Here is a 17,056-nt window from a genome sequence, read left to right as displayed (position 1 = left end):
GTGCTTGTGGGGAGCAATGCAAACAGAGGTGGTGCCAGCTGGAGGGTCCCCTCCCAGCCTTCCTCTCCGGGCAGAGGGGACTGTGGAGCCTGTCCCAAGGGCACGGGGGTCAGGCAGCCTGAGGGGCTGTGCAGCACATGCCTGCTCAGGCCACATGCTGCTGGGAAGGAGCAGCCTCTTGCCTTTTGCCCTACACGTGTTTGCTGCCCAGGCACAATTTGGCAGGGCGCTCCAGAGAGCCCAAGCATCTGGTGTGGCTGCTGCCAGCCCTGCCTGCTGCCAAGGGGGCTGGATTTCACTCTCAAACCAACAAGAAGCTGTTTGACTTTTTTCTGCCACATGGCCAAAGTATCGCCTCTGCTTTGTCTGAGCAAGGGACACGTCGCGAGCGCAGCAGGAGCAGGATTTATTTTCTCAGTAGCCTCTCATAACTAAGTCTCTCCTTGCCAGTTTGGTTGGTTTTTCGCCCTCCAGGTATTTTAAACCAGGCTTTATCTTAGCACTGTTTGCCCTCAGCCCTATCACTTCAAGTGGGTCAGTCTGGTGATTGATGTGGACAGAGAAATATCAGACATGAAAGCACTCCTCTATCTTGTTAGCCTTGTTACTGCTGTAGCAAACTTGACGACAGATGAAGTTTTATTTGTCATGTGCCAAATCTATGTATTGGCATAATTGAGAGACAAACTGTCTGCAGCAAACTGTAACTTTTTGAAATTGTCCTCAAAAGAACATTATGTGATTAGTCAGTTTGACTTAAAAAGGAGGGGCTTTTTTTAGCTTGCTGTTGTTTGCATGCATCAGGCCTTCATTAGATGACTCCCCTACCCGGGGTTATTAGCTCTGAAATCAGAGTTAAAACATTCGACACCCACACACAGATTACCTACTCTGAAAGATTAAGCTCTTAGTTATGACGGGAGAGGGGCTTTGTTTTCCACGTGTTTGAAACTTCCAAACTGAAATGTAATTGATGAATCTTGGGCAAAGCCAGATGGACTGGAGCAAGAAATCCTCTCTGCTTGCTGCAAAATGGGTCAGGACATGTCTCCATCGTTCTCAGGGGGGCTGCATAGGGGATGGGGAGAGGAGATCAGGGAGGGGTAGTTCAAGGTACAGGCAGCTGTTTGTGCTGCTGCTTTTGCACCATCCTGGGATGTGGTGGGGGAAGAGGGATAGCAGGAAAGAGTGGTTAAGAGATTTGAAATTCCTCTGACCTGAAATGTGACATTTTTGTCTTTTACATTCCACTGAGCTCTGAATTAAGGGTGAATTGTGTTACGTGATCTGGATGATGATGGGGTTTTATGGTGAGATCATATGTGGTAAAGGAGCAAATGGTAACATCAAGGAGTATGGTCAAATTCTTGTGTGTTCTGTTTTAATTTAGGTTTGTCTTAAATGAGCTGGTGCAGACTGAAAAAGACTACGTCAAAGACTTGGGAACTGTTGTGGAGGTGAGCTGAAGCAAACCCTGCTATGCAAAATGTTTTCCCACTAAAAAGCACCATGCTGACAAGTGACAACAACAAAAAATACAGCATGAGAAACAAACTGCTTTATTTTGCAGTCTGCTTCCATGGTCCCCTTCTCATGTTGACAGAAACAAAAAGAAATGCCTTTGGAAACTATTTTTGTTTCCATCTAGTAAATGTTGTATTTTAGGTTCAACTCCAGTGTGCAAAGGTTTTTCTTGGCTACCCTGCTTGTGACAAACTCTTTTTGCTGTAAGGAGCCTTGGAGGCATTGGTGGAGAATAATTTATCATCCTACCCCTTATTTCATGCTTTTCTTCCCATCATAGTGGGTAATGTGAACACATACTTTGCTTGAGTTTGCACCTGGACTTGTCCTTTGTCTGTGTACCTTTCTAGAAGCTGGGCCTGGAACTGTGTTGAGCTGCATGTGTGACCCATGGATTATTGTTTTGCAGAAAAGCTTGAGATAAAAGAGAATTTGGGGGTTTTTTACATTAAAAACCAGTCCTTTTTTTGCATTAAAAACCAGTCTTTTTTTTCATAAGCTTCAACTTGTAAAGATCTGGCTGATCTCTAGGGATCACCTGTCAGGTCTAACTCAGTGCAGGGTTCAGTTTTTTTCCCAGCAAGGACTCAGAAGTGGAGACGTGGGATTCACTAGTGGCATTCACTAGTCCAGGGAGAATTATCAGTCTATCTAACAGGGATTTTCAACAGCTTCCAAACTTGGAAACCTTTGTGTAATGTTCTGCTTACATCGTGCACCACTGGCAAACCTGAGAGGGCTGTCATGCTCCAAAGGCTTACACAGAAACTCTCAGGAGGTGTGAGAAATCCTGTTCTTGTGACTCTAAATTCACTGCTTGGCTTTGTGCTCCCACAAGATACTCATGATGAAGAATGGAAGAAATCTGTGCAGAGTCTGATTTCTTCCTTTTACCAGAGAAGCCAAGAGCTTGACAAACTACTTTAACTTTTATCTTACAATTGCACTTGTCACTTCAATTGCATCTAATAATGGTTTGTGTAAGTATTGCAGATATTCCAAATAAATCCTTTGAAGTTTTCTTTTAAGAAAACTGTGTAATTTAAAGTATCTACTTGCTTTTCTGGTTTTAAATTGTTCAAAAGATATTTTAAGCATTTTCAATGTAAAATATCTTGGCATTAAACTTTTGCTTCTTTAAAAAAAAAGTGTTTCCCCCTTAAATGAACCCTTTGCTGACCATTGATCCTTAATCCTAAAGGGCTTCATGAAGAGGATGGAAGAAAAAGGAGTTTCTGAAGATATGAAAGGGAAAGACAAGATTGTATTTGGCAATATTCACCAGATCTATGACTGGCACAAAGAGTAAGTGTTTTGGTTTAGTTCCTCTTTAGACACCTTTCTAACCACTTATCCATAGAGGGTTGGGCTATGTGGTGTTTGTATGTCTAAACTGCTTTTAATTGAACATCATCAGGTCATTCAGGGCTGAGCTGCCAAAGGATGCTGCCTCTCTTTAGATTATCTCTGTTGGTTTGTAAGGGCTGCTTAATAACATCACAAATCCTGGCTACCTTGAATCCTGAGAAGATGTTCTGACTTATGTGCTTTTAGCCACAGTTTCTCAGTACCCTAAATCCTGATACAGGGCTTTGTTTACCCAGCCAGAACCAGCACAACTGCCTGATGGAAGGCATCAGGCCTACCTTAAATCACTCTTCCCAGTGAAAAAAGAACCTTGGTGTGGGATAGCTTTGCACTGCCTGGCATCATGGGAGGGTGTTTGTCATGCTGTCTGTGATCACAGGTACAGCTTTTTGCTGGCTCAAACACAGTGCCAGCAGTGCTGGTCAGTGTGACAAGGATGCTGCACACAGGACGCTGCCCTGTGTCAGCTCTGTGCTGCTGATGGCTCTGCCACTCTTGCTGGGGAGCCCCAACAAGAGGCATCACTTGGAGAGGTACCACTGTGGTCCATCCACAGCTCCTGAGCTCATAAGTATTCCCAGCATCGCTCTCGGAGAGTTGCTGCTTGTGAGATATTCACTGAATCTTCAGAAAAGCTACTGGGGCTGCCATAATTGAGTTTCTTGGGTCACAGCTGTAGCCTCAATGTATCCTACTGATGGGCAGTAGCAGTGCTGGGAAGTCATGGTTTCCTTCCTGTGTCTCGTGGATCTCAGCAACATCTTCACATGCAGCTGATTAGATCATTAAGGCTGACCATACCGGTGGTATTTGGCTAGAAGGGTGATAAAATACAAATTCCTTCAAGATCCTTCTTACTCTGGCATGCTTTGGCCTAGTTGATGCTTTTGGCTCTGAGTTAGGAGCTCAATTCCTTGAAAATCCTACTCCTACAAGTAGATTTTGAAAAGCTGCTGGAAACACAAACCCTGGGCCATTTCCTCTGTAACTGTGAACAATGTCTTGCAATATGGTCATCATTTCAGCTCTGCCACTCACAAATACTCTGCAGCTCTAATTAACTAAAATTTGAGCATGTATGTGTAGATGTGAGCAATGGACTTTGGGCTGGAGCTTCCTTCAGCTCTGGGCATTTCCCTCACCCAGGAAGCACAGTATCCTTGCTGTCATGTGTCCCACAGGTGCTTATCTCATGGCCTCAGCCTGTCCTTATGTGCTGACAGATGACTTTGTGAGCACAAACTAAAAAATGTCAGAGGAAGCTTCACCTTATGTTGATACCAGAGAATGGAGTGTTTTTACCAGTGCTGTTCCTTGATTAAGTGTGAGGATAGGAGTTTTCTGTAACACAAATGGAAAGATTCCCTATTTTTAGTTCTGTATATCTGGGTCAAGTAGTGTATTTAAATGCAGATGAATGTAGCATTTATAGAGGATTGGGTTATGGAAGCAGCTGTATCTAACAGTAGAAATGGTGATTTTTAATTGGGACATCTGCCAAATTTGCATCATTTTTTGAGGTTCTGGGATTTCTTGGGACCAGACTATTGCAAGCATGTCCTCTCACAAAATCTTGCTACTGTAGGAAATCCATGGAGGCATTTGAGACTGAAATCCTGAAATGAAAAAGAGGAAGATCATGGACAGGGCAATTGTTTGGATTTGCCTACCAGACAGAAAAATCTAGCAGTGTGTCTGATGTTTTCACCTCACTTTTAGGCATTCCAGTATATTTTTGATAAGGGCATTTGAGCTAGAATGAATGACCTCCTTGAAGCTGCAAGTCAAGATAGAGATGGTGTTTATGAATTACTGTGACTATCATGAATAACATGTCTATTTATTATGAAATTAAAAACAGTGACAAACAGAACATATCATAAGTCCACCAGCAAAACATATTGATTTGTTTATTCAGGTGGAAACATATGCAATCTCTTTCATGTTGACCAGTACTCCAAATCTGCTCATGCAACTGAGAACTCTTGGTCAAAGCTGGAATTTTCATAAGCTGAGTTTTCACAAGCGTTTTGGTATATGGGAGAGTTTTACTCTGGGAGTTCTCAGTGAAGGAAAGCAACTCCTGCAATTAGACAGTGATCAGCACTTTTTGAAAATTCAAACCAGAAGAAGAGCAGACAGTTTGCAAGACAAGACCTCCACATTTCACAGCTCTCATCTAATGATTTAGAAATCCCACCATTAAGGGCTGAAGCCAAGCTTACCTTTTCATTTATTATTGGATACTGGAGCTAAAGTGCCACTCTTGTATCTGAAGGATGACTAGTTTGCTGCTGGGATGACCTAAAGAAGTATTCTGAAGTGTTCATATCCTTTCTTTCAGCTTTTTCCTGGCTGAACTGGAAAAATGTCTTCAAGAACCTGACCGTTTAGCACAGCTTTTTATTAAGCATGTAAGTTTTGTTTTGTTTCCTATATCTAGTACAATTGTCTTTTAGGGTGTGATGGCTCCTTTTCAAAAACACCTGTTTGTGTCGACTCGATGCTTTTGCATGTCTAAACTGAAATTAAACATAAAGTATCCGTACAGTTAAGCATTTTCAGTGGGCAGCTGGATTGCACTAAAGCATTAATCATTGTCTTTTTGCAGACAACTTACTTGGGGGGCAAAATTGATGTGGCCGAGGACATCTGCCAAAATACAATTATGGCAGGTGCTACAATTTACATGTTCATGTGATATTAGCCAGAGTATAACTCTAGAGGAAATTTCAGACCTGTCAGTGTGGGTGTAACATCTCTCACTGGCCACAACCCAGAAAGCTCCCCTTGCCTAAGTGCAGCTGTGGAGGACAGAACCAGTTACCAATTTTCTTTCCTGCTTTAGAGAACTAAGTCTTTGGTTAAACCAAAAATAAGCAGAACATCATAGCAGCTTTCTGCCACCTTTTAATAACAGAAGGGTGGCCAATATCTCACGTGGCTGGTGTGCCTCTTGCCTTCACAGGAGCGGCGATTGCACATGTATGTGGTGTATTGCCAAAACAAGCCCCGGTCTGAGTATATAGTAGCTGAGTATGAAACGTACTTTGAGGTAAGCACGGCTCATTATGCATTACTGCTGCTTGCAGCTGTGAGTCCAGGTCAAGGAGACTGTTCTGTAAGCTGTGGGGTTTGCCTCAAACAAACTCCTGAAGATTTTGATACTGCACGTGCTGCTGAGGTCTCTGCCATACAGAGAAAGTGTTACTATTTAATTGCTTTCAAATTCTCATGTTGTTTACATATTTACATATTTACAATAAATATTTACATATTTACAATAAATATTTAATTCAATACTAACTGTGTGGCCCGCAGAGTACCACAAAGGCACTCATTTCTGTCCCAAGTAAGACTTTTAAATCAGTAGTGTGCAAACAGCAGGGGAGGTAAAAGCTGTTGGAGCTGGGTGGTGCCTCTCATAAATCCCCAGCAATCTTGTTTCAAGAAGGCTTTGGGACCAGACACATTGTGATAGTAATGTGAAAGAAGCGTGTTTAACAAGGGAAAGATGTTTCCTTTCACCCCAGGGCAGGAGGCCTGTTCTGCAGGACTCACTTGTGAGCTAATCCCCGCTGCAGTGGACAGAGTGACCCTCAGACCCTGCAGGGCTGCTCGGTCAGCTCAGAGGGGGAGGGATCCCGTGCTTTCCAATGCCTTCAGCTCGGCCATGACTTTAACCCAGGCCTTGCCTAAATAGGATATGCCAGATTTTTAAATCCTCAGAAATTCCGTCTTGCAAACAAAAGATTAAGAACAGACCAACTTTCTGTGGAAATAAGTCTCTGCTGAGACGTTTTATCGTGTTGTCTGTCTTACTCTGTGATTGTTTGCAATTGTTTTTAATCCTCATTTTTTAGGAGGTTCAGCAGGAAATAAGCCAGCGGCTGACCATCAGTGACTTTCTGATTAAACCCATTCAAAGAATAACTAAATACCAGCTTCTTCTCAAGGTGAGTGAAAACATACAGTTTGGATTGAACTGTAGTCTGCATGTTGGGTTAGATGCTGTTATTTTAAATCAGACTTAGACTTAATTGAGGAATAAATTCATCAAATTAAGAGGAAAGAGGGGTCTGCTTTCTGGGCATACAGTGACAGAGGCCCATGGAATATGTCCAGAGAGCAGGAGGCCACATCTGTGTGAGTGGTTTGCAATTTAGGATAGTAAACAGATGATTTTTTTTTTTTTTCATTTTCTTTTGGAATTTTTTAATAGAAGGGTACACTTCAAATACGAATTTTTTTCCTCTGAGGTTTCAGAGCAAACTCTCAGTTTTTTTAAAATTGGAACAAAGATACACAAGTGTATTGCTAAAGTCTGTCTTTGGTGCTGAGGCATGCTTCTAGTAAGTGCTATAGCCTCCATTTCTGAATATCTGTCTTCAAATTAGCTGAAGAAACTTATTTTCAGAATATTCTGTTGTCTTAAAATTTGGGGAGCTCACCCCAATTTTCTTCCCCAGGAGCCTGACCACTTTGGTTTATGCTGACTTATCCATAATGACAATTACTCAGCACTCTTGAAAATTCATCATGAGGGGTCTGAAGCCAATATCTAAAAGCAGGCATGTCTGAACCCACCCTGTAATCTCCAGCAGCACTGGGGCTCTGAGCTGGTTTCTTCTCTTTTTTGAGCTATACCCAAGCAGGCTGCCATCAGCCCTGGTTTGGGAATTGCACACTAGCAAAGGCACAGCAGCGTGTTCCCCAAAATGCCAAAAGGAAAAGAAAACTCTTCGTGTGTGTGTGTGTGTGTGTGTGGTCTTGTGGCTTAAGACAGGGACCAAGTAAGCATTCCCAAGGACTAACCCCAGCTTTGTCTTTTGTTCTGTGATCTTTTCAACAACCCTCCACACCCCTTTTCCATATCTCTAAAGTGGTTATGACATTCAGCAATCTCTGAAGATGAATTTATTAATAGTAGCAAGTTTCTTCTCAGAAAATCACATGCTGAATATGCTTTTCCCTTTTCAAACTGGTGCCTTTTGTACTCTCTTTTCTGAAGTGCCTTAATGCAAACCTTTCTGCTTTCTCCAGGACTTCCTGAGGTACAGTGAAAAAGCTGGTCTGGAGTGCTCCGAGATAGAGGTACATTTTCATGCACTGGACAATAGGGCTGATGGGACTTTGTATGGAGGAATGAAAACCCCAGTATTCCTTTGACAATAGTTGAAGATCCTGCTGGTAGTCTAAATGTAGTATTTCTCTTAGCTTAAATCAGAATTAAAAGATGATGGCACAGTCCTGCATTTTAGTCCTGCACCATCCTCTTTTAGACATCTATTCATGAGGGCCTCGCCATGAGTCACTGCAGCAATTGTGCTATCGAACTTCATTATTTGACACTGTGCTTTTAGGAACCCTCTGGGTCTCTTGTAATAACGCAACATCCCTTTTCCCCAACAGAAAGCAGTTGAATTAATGTGCCTTGTACCAAAACGTTGCAATGACATGATGAACCTGGGTCGCCTCCAAGGCTTTGAGGTATGCATTTGCATTTGTCTTATAATAATAACTAGGCAAGGAAAATTATTTTGTCTTCCTATGATTGTCTCTACAATCTACCCAAGCTGCTTATTTAGTGCTTGTTCCTCTGCGGTGCTGAGCTGCATGCTTTGGTGAGGTTCCAAAGGTGGGGGGGTGACACACCTCTCACTCTAAAGTTGAGGCAATCTATCTATTGTTTCTTCAAAATGTGAGGTCTGTAAAAGCTTCTGTAAGCTTTAATGAGACTTATTATCCAGAGCAAAATAAGTGATGAACCAGCCTGCTCTGCCCATTGGTAAGGTCACCTGGCATTAACACATTAACTGCTCCCACCGAGTTCAGCAACATCCAGGAGGGGACTTGAGAGTTACAACCCCACAAGTTGCAGCATGTGGCTTGTAACTAAGCCAGTGTAGGCTTTGGTGAGAGGTCTTATCTCCAAAATGAATAAAGATTTGTCTTACTGTCTTATGCACTGCAAACAGGTAGGTCCTGACTTTTGCACCTTCAGAGGTGTTGTGTCAGTGGCTGCTGGCTTAGGGCATGATGGAGAGCTCTTGCCTGGAGCACTACAGTAACAAGCTGCATAATGGGAGCAGGGTTTAAAATGAAGTGTACAAAACAGTCTGATTAAGACCTCTTGCTTTTGGTTTTATATACACCATCAGTGGCAATGAGAGCAAGAAAAACCTGTTACTTGTCTTCAGCTGAGGTTTACAGGGTTGCTGCTTTGGTATCTTAGAGGGCATATGTCTCACATGAATGCAGGGCTGCCTGGAAAACTTGGGCTGCATGAAATAGAGCATATCACCTTGTGGGATCACGGTGGGTCAGGGTTTGTGATGTTAGTGCCTTGTGCTCCTCAGGGCAAACTGACAGCTCAAGGCAAGCTGCTGCAGCAGGACACCTTCTACGTGACGGAGCAGGATTCCGGGGTTCAGTCTCGACCCAAGGAGCGCAGGGTGTTTCTCTTTGAGCAAATAGTTATCTTCAGTGAACTCCTTAGGAAAGGATCTCTAACACCAGGCTACATGTTCAAGAAAAGCATAAAGGTAAGAAATGTAGAGGGAGAAGCATATTCTCTTTGATGGTTGTGTAAGGTTCATCTTGTCATAGGGGGACAGCAGTGTGCAGAAAACATTTGCATTTACTTTTCAGTGGATCAGAAGCTGTTTAAGACCATCTCTAAATAAATTGCTGGGTGTCTAAATGTACTGGGTAATTCTTACAGGGAACACAGCCAGGGCAGGTCCTCTATCATTCATAGCTCTGAATTAGCAAATATTGCTGCAAAACCTGCAGTAGTCAAAGGAAGTTTACAGTAGTTGCTCTTAAGCATGATCGTAAAAGGTAGATGAAGGTACAGTGTCCAAAACAGTCATTTAGGCCAAACTATAAGTCAATACTAAGCCTTTATGTGATATTACTGGAAATACTCCCCCTAATTTGTGTGAAGGCTCTTAGTACAAATATGGATGTTGCAAGAATGTTTCAAAGACAAATAAAACCACATATAATTCTAAAAATAAAGCTGTGACAAATTACAAAACCAGCTAAACTATAAAGAGAGTTTTGAGAAACTAATTTTGGTTTTAAATAATCTATCCAGATTATGGGGCTGGGGCTAAAAGTAAAAACTGAAAGTAACCAGGGCAAATATTTACTCGTGTCTTTTTTTGTTTAAGGGGGGGTTATGTTTGTTTAACAAATGCAAAGTTAACTGGTGAAATAGTAAGTGAAGGTGAATGAGTGCTGCACATCTCCTGGTAGAGCAGCCTTTGCTGTGCCTGCAGAAAGAGCAAAATCACTGATTCATTTAAATTTCTGGGTCATTCAAAGCTCAGAAACCAGTCTGGCATTGATTTCCTTTTCAAAGATACAGGTTAAGAGACATGGGAGAATGCATTGTGTTTGCTCTAAATTTTAAATGGTGCATTAATATGAAATAGAACACTATCAGCTGAAATAATGCATATTAACAAATATAACTAAACAAATTTATGATAAACAGCATATTTACTGAAATGAGGTCGTCTTCTTGGCTGATGGAAACAGCAGCATTTACTGAAAAGCCTATATCCATTTGCAAGTCAGTGTATTTTATAGTTTCCAACCAAATAATAGGCTATAAAGGGAAAACCTAAAGTGTACAAATAAACAATCATCTTGATTTAGATGATCAGCTTTGATTTTATGTTTTTGCTGATTTAAATCATTATTAAAATTGGAGATGGAAATAGTATGAATCATTTTTACTTCAGTTTATTGTATATATAACAATGAGGCTTTTATCTGCAGGAAACAATTCCTGAATTGTATATTGTAGATAAAGAGAGAAAAATAAATCTCTCCTAATGTCAATAAAATTAGCTTGCCTCAAGGGTATGAGTTGCTTTTCTAGTTAAACAGCCTACGAGAGAGAAGGCTGTTCCCACTGCCTGAGTTTAAAATTTTCATGTGATAATTTTCCAGCCGCTTTTCTTCCACTTGGCAAACAGCTCATTCTCCTGTTGAGTGTCTACAGCAAGTGTGGGATCCCACATGGCTCCATGTGTGTCTCCCCCACCTCAGCATGGATTTTGTGTGCCAGCAGCTCTCACACCCTCCATCCCAGCCCCCACTTCAGCTTCAGGCTGCTTTTGCATGTCTGCTTCCCACAGAGAAGAGCTGTGGCTCTCAGTGGAGCAGGACCATCCCTGCCTCTCTGGGCTCTGGGCAGCCTCACCTCGCAGTGGGGCCTCCACCTGAGCCAGCACCACAAGTCCCATTTCTTTCCTCTGTCACAGCCACAGAGTAAAAAGTGCATATGACTTCAAATGCAGCTGTTCTGGTCTGTCAGTGAGATGAGACTCCCAAATATTCTTCTCCAAGGTCTGTCCCACTCAAATCGTGAAGAAGCTTCAGCATCTTGTCCTGCATTAGCGAAGAACCCATTTTTACACAATAAGGTCCTTAGTGTTCAGAAATGGCACATCCCTTCTCAGATACTTCTCAGCTGGACACCCTCAGGCTCCCAAAATACCTAAGTGGGAGCCTTGGCAAATGCATCTCCCTGAGATGCAAATAGGAGCCTTCTATGTGGAGTCATACCAGGATTGGTTTGACTATCAACCAGAGGAAAATGAGCTCAGATCAGGAGGAACAGCACTGTCTGGGCTCACTGTGAGTCCCTTTCCTTGTCCCCATGTCAGGGGAGTTCCTGCATGTCAGTGTAACTTCACAGGGACTGCCAGAAGCAAAGGAAGAGGCTAATTCCATCTGGCAGTTTGAATGCTGGACAGTATTCTGGTGTGGAGTGGATCTCTCCATACCTTGACAGATACTCAGAGCAATTGGAGATGGACTTCTAGGGGACATTACTGCCTTAGTCTTCAGAGCTGTCTGCTTTTGACATGAAGACACTCCCTCTCTTTTTTTTTAGGGAGGCTATGCCAACCTATGCTTGTTTACTACCCTCAGTATGTCAGGAAAAGCTACAGTTATGAGTACACTTAAAACAGAAGCCTCACAAGGGCGGGACAGCAGCCAGAATTGCCATCCATGTGATTTCCAGCAAGAATATCTGTGACTACAGTCGAGTGAAGTGATTGCACACAGATGACTCTAATCTGCTAGAAATAAGATCTGCTGGAGCATCACGGGAGAATTGCTCTTTTTTTTCATTATATCCCTGTTTACAGTCCATTCCATTTTTAAAATGTGCTAATGACTGAGACTCTCTTATCAGAGGACAAGAAATATAAACACTTATTTAGATTGGAGGAATGATAGACTTCATTAACATATTAATAGGAACATTTTTGCTCTATTTATGGGTTACAGTAAATTTTAAGCCCACCAGTCAGGTCTGTGTTACCTTAAAATAGAAGTTGTAATTCAAGACAAGGAGGGTGGATGTCTGGTACATCTGTCAGAGCTTTATTAAGCATCATATTTAAGATTTAGATTTATCTGGGTAAATCTAGATGAGACAAATTCTTCTGATTATGGTCTAACAGTTTGTTATTGGACTCAATTATTTTCAGGAACATTTCACAACAGTTTTGATTCTTGTGTAATGTTAACTCATGCTCCCTGTAACATGCTTACCTTGGCTTGTTTCAGATGAATTACCTTATCATTGAAGAAAATGTGGACAATGATCCCTGCAAGTTTGCCCTAATGAGCCGGGAAACATCAGAGAGAGTCATTTTGCAGGCAGCTAATCCAGAAATTCAACAGGCTTGGGTACAGGACATCAACCAGGTCCTGGACACACAAAGAGATTTCCTAAATGGTACGTACGTGGTCTTTGTTCTGTTTCCCAAACTGTGACGCTAAATGGGATTTAGAATCTTTGTTTCCTCTGTGAAAAAATTACTGAGCCACTTGTGCATGTGTCAGTTGGGTTCATGTTCCTATCTCAGGTCCCGCTGTGGGTGGTGTTTTTGTTGGTACTTTTGCCCTGGGGTTTGCAGGGCTCTGTCACCTGGTGCTTTCCATTGTGCAGCAAGATTTTAAATCTGATGCCATCCCAAGATCATGTTGAAGCCAGGTTGCCACTTTATCTACACAGCATCTCCCATGTGCTCAGAGCAAGGTTTATCCCCAAGAACCTCCTGTTAGACATCACCGCGTGCTGCCAGCTGAGGATGTGAGGTGGGAGGAAGGCTGCCTCACCGTGCACCCCCCTACAGGTCCCAGCTCTGCAGGGCAGCAGCAGCTTTCAATTAAAAAAAATAACCAAAGGAAAGGGCAAGGAAACAAGGGCAAGGGCTTGTTTCTCCTAGGAACCATGGGAGCTGTGCATGAACAGAGGCCTTTCCAAAGTATCAGCTTTGCTGTAGAAATAGATTTGAGGTGGTCTGAAATAATATTTCAAATTAAAGCTATGTTTTGAAAAAAAAAAACTCTCAAAAACCAGACACACACACAATCAGCAGAACTGTGTAATTTGGAAATACAGAGGGGTCAAATTCAGTTAACAATTTTAGCTTGTTCTTGCTCACAAGTGGATGAGGGTAAGTGAGGGGAACAGGACTAGAGAAAGAATCTAAAAATAGTATCTCTTTTGTTTGTTTGGAAGCAACAGAGTTGCTTTGGATGTCTCCACGATAGCTTTGCACTATTCATTTCAAACCAGCTTATTTTATGGAGTTTATATTAGAGTTCTATATTTAATAGCTTAATACATGTTCAATAATAAAACATATTTGCTTGAATCAAGATGTTTTGGCTTGGCACAATACGTTAGATTTTTTTTATTTTTGGGTTTTGTTATTTGGTTTTGTGGATTTTTTTTTTTGCAAAATGGGAAGAGGCTCTTTCATTTCACATCAAAGCAAAGGTTCCTTTTTCTTGAATGTGGAGGTTTTAAAAATTTTAATTCAGCTTACTTTTACTTTTCAGAAGTTAAGTGGGAAGGGGTTACATGCAAAGGTTGTGACAGTTCAGAATCTATGGCTGAGCTGATGAAGGGAAATCTATTTCAGCCATGATGCCACAACTTGGTATTGGGTTTTCATGACCTGGAATAGAAGTGGCTTCATGCAACCATTTAAAAATGATTCCTTGAATACATTGGTGAGATGAAGAGTCTAAGTTCTCCAGTTTGACCAGTTGGTACCAAAACTTGGTGGGTTTATGTCAGTGCACTTGGCTTTGACTGACGAATTATTGGAATAAAAATAAATTCCACTAACAGTTAGCTACAGACTTTTTTAAAAAAGCCTTGTGAGAACTCCACAGGCATTAATGCAGGGTTTTTCTGTCCCTTCCACATCTTTCTTGCTTGTTCTTTTTATTTTTTAAGTATTCCCTCTTATCTTCACAGGACTTACTGCCCTGTGAGCCTCTTTTCCTACTGAGGCATCTTCATAGCCCCTATTCAGCCTATCTTCTATGAGGCCAGCAAGCAATTTGATGGGTTAGGAACATAATCATCACTATCTCTAAAGCAAAAGTAAAAACAGATTTATATTAAAACACAATCTTAAGGATTTACCTTAAAACTATAAATAAGATCCAAGAAAATTATACTGTATCCAGTAGAGCCTGTCCAGTCCAGAACATTTTAAGTGGCTTTTAGAATGTAATCTTACTGAGGCTGACTAATCTTTAAATATGTTCTTTAGCTTTGCATTTCATTAAAGCAGATGTTTTCTGTCTTAAAAATCATATTAAATCCACACTGAGCCAATGCTGCATAAACTTAATAACAGAATATTCCCCATGAGTTCTTGCCCAAGCTGTCTCTGATTTTTCTCTCTTCACCAGGGAAGTCCTAAAGAGTTGGGGCTGTGTACAAAGCACGGGATTTGCATCCAAACTTCATTAATGTAAAACTGTAATATTCAAGTTTTTCATATTTTTCCATGGAAAAGTAAAAGCTGCTAAGCTTGAGAAACAGGCTGTGCATCAAATGATGAGCTGTTCTGACCTTTAGGAAGCAAGGTGTAAAAAAAATATGTCCCTGCTGGACATGTTTCATAAGGAAAATGCCATTCATCTGTACCTTTTTTTTAATCATGTTTTTGGGGGGAGTTTGAGAGAGAAAGAGAGAGCAAGAAGCAGCAAGTAGATGGACACTGACACTCTAAGAATACTGACAGATGTTTAACAGGAGGCTGGAAGCCAGGCGTCACTGTGATAGTTCATGGTGGAATTAGCAGTCAGAAATGGACACTCAACTAAATACCCTTTAAAAGCTCTGAGTACAGTAGATTGTTTCAAGCTAGACTGATAAGTATCCATTCAGATCTTACTGCTAAAGACCTTGCAGCCTAATCTACTGTATACAATAGAAAAATGTCACTGTCAAAATCACTGTCAAAGTTCTCCCCAGCCTTCCTTGCCCTCTGTGGCTGGTCTGCAGCAGGACCAAACCATTTCCAGCTGCAGCTGAGGTAAGCAAGTGAAACTGGCAGTCACTGTGGCATAAATACAGTCTGCTTTTGTGACAAGGGTCGGGTTTTAGAGACAAGTAATCTTTCAGATTGCTGCAGATCTGTGTCTGTGTCCTTTTGAAGAAAATGGTGATCTGGCATCCTCCTTGATTTTTTTTTTCTTTAAGTCATTTGTTCTTTAGTATAAAGTGGTTTCTTGAGTTGCCCTGCCTTTCTCTGGAAGGGGAATGCTAGAGAGTGCTGTATGGTGCTGAGCTTTTCTGGTTTTCTTTCCTTTTCATCTTGTTGTGAAAGACATTCCTTCTGTTGTGGTTCCCTGGTGGGGCTGATGCTGTGACATTATGTCCTCTGTCTGCCTCTTGCTAGACTAGTCTCTCTGCATTCCAGTAGGTTTAGTCTGGTGCATGTACACAGTATTAACTGACTATAAATCATCTGTTAAAGCCACATGACATGTGAAAAACCAAGCCCATAGGTCTGGGGCTCATAGCCTGAGCCCAGCAAATCTGCTCACTGCGAGTCCCAGCCCTGATCCCTTCCCCTCCGAACGTAACAAATTATTTATTTCTTTACAATCTGGAATTTTTATCCTTCCTTTTCCCAGTGCAAGCTCTCTCCATGACGATAAAATCTACTCTCACAAGTAGTTGCTTTTTTACAACTGCTTGGTTTTTTACAACAGCTTATGGAACTGTTAAGTGTTGCCCGTTGGGTGTTTTCTGGAGAGGTTTGTACTGCTGGGAATAATATCTTGGTGCCATCTATACTTCCTCACTTGCTGGCCAGTTCCAGCAGTTTCCTTGAACCAAAGTTAATGTAGAAAGCACACTGAGAGCCAAGCTGCAGTGCATCTTGTCTGAAGAGTATTTAGTAGTCACACTTTCTTGGGAATATGCACATGGGACTTAGAGGTCTTGACCTGTGTTTCCTGATGCTAGCAAAATTCACTGTAAATGTGCTGTGCACCTCTTAGTCAGACTTTCATTTATTTTGACTACAGGATATGATTAATTTGTGCGATTCCAAAGAAAATGAATGCAATTATGTATGCTATAAATGGCAAACATTTTAGCTTACTCACTGTGTAGGTTAGAGAAGCTGTTCTTCCCATCAGCACGGAGTGCTGTGTTCAGTTCATGCACAGCACAGTGTAACATGCTTGAGTCCTGTCTAGCCATGAACGCACCGTGTGCTTCCATGGGTGGCATGTCCCGTTCCTGTTTGGTTTGCAGCATATGGGTCTGTTCTGTTTGAACCATCCCACCTGTTTGAACACCTCTGCAGCCCCTGGCAAGGCTGTTGGGGGCCTGTGGCTGACTCTTGTCCTCTCTTGCAGCACTGCAGTCGCCCATCGAGTACCAACGCAAGGAGAGCAGCTCGGCGGTGCTGCGGCCCCAGGCCGGCAGAGTCCCTCAGCCCAACACCAGGCCCCATTCTTCTATTCCAGTAGGGTCTGAGAAGCCTTTGAAGGCTACAAGCCGTAACCCATCTCTCCCACCCCTGAAGTTATCTACCTCCAACGGCAGCACAGGGTATGAGCACTCACAGCCCGGAGACAAGTATGAACAAAGCAAGGTACTGAGCTCATCTGATAAAACATGATCTCACAGCCCATTTCTTATACCACAGGTGATCCATGATGTTAGCTTTGATTAGCATCTAACCAGGTCAACAGGAATCAACAAACTGAAGCAATGGGGTAACGTGTGATTTGGGATTAAACAGCTCATGCAAAAGCCCTGGCATCCACATGGAGGGCACTTCATCTAGGAAACAGAGACAGAGCC

The 17,056-nt window shown here is 42.0% G+C and overlaps 1 protein-coding gene across 11 annotated transcripts in view; it reads left to right on the top strand.

The window, feature by feature from the left end:
* KALRN (kalirin RhoGEF kinase) overlaps positions 1-17,056 on the top strand; it is a 483,534-nt gene that overhangs the window by 434,759 nt on the left and 31,719 nt on the right. For all 11 annotated transcript variants that reach the window (XM_042041538.1, XM_042041539.1, XM_042041542.1 and 8 more), the window contains 10 exons: positions 1,391-1,457; positions 2,726-2,829; positions 5,237-5,306; positions 5,861-5,947; positions 6,756-6,848; positions 7,936-7,986; positions 8,305-8,382; positions 9,252-9,437; positions 12,490-12,661; positions 16,606-16,844. In XM_042041538.1, the coding sequence (XP_041897472.1) occupies positions 1,391-1,457; positions 2,726-2,829; positions 5,237-5,306; positions 5,861-5,947; positions 6,756-6,848; positions 7,936-7,986; positions 8,305-8,382; positions 9,252-9,437; positions 12,490-12,661; positions 16,606-16,844 (1,147 nt within the window). The remainder of the gene's footprint in view (positions 1-1,390; positions 1,458-2,725; positions 2,830-5,236; positions 5,307-5,860; positions 5,948-6,755; positions 6,849-7,935; positions 7,987-8,304; positions 8,383-9,251; positions 9,438-12,489; positions 12,662-16,605; positions 16,845-17,056) is intronic.

The sequence above is a fragment of the Corvus kubaryi genome, unplaced genomic scaffold (assembly GCF_017639235.1).
Source record: "Corvus kubaryi isolate FWS band 111438036 unplaced genomic scaffold, C.kubaryi_AGA036_p1.0 37396, whole genome shotgun sequence".
NCBI lineage: Eukaryota > Metazoa > Chordata > Aves > Passeriformes > Corvidae > Corvus > Corvus kubaryi.
Note: the sequence above shows the minus strand (reverse complement) of the source record. Positions and strands in the feature narration are given on the sequence as shown.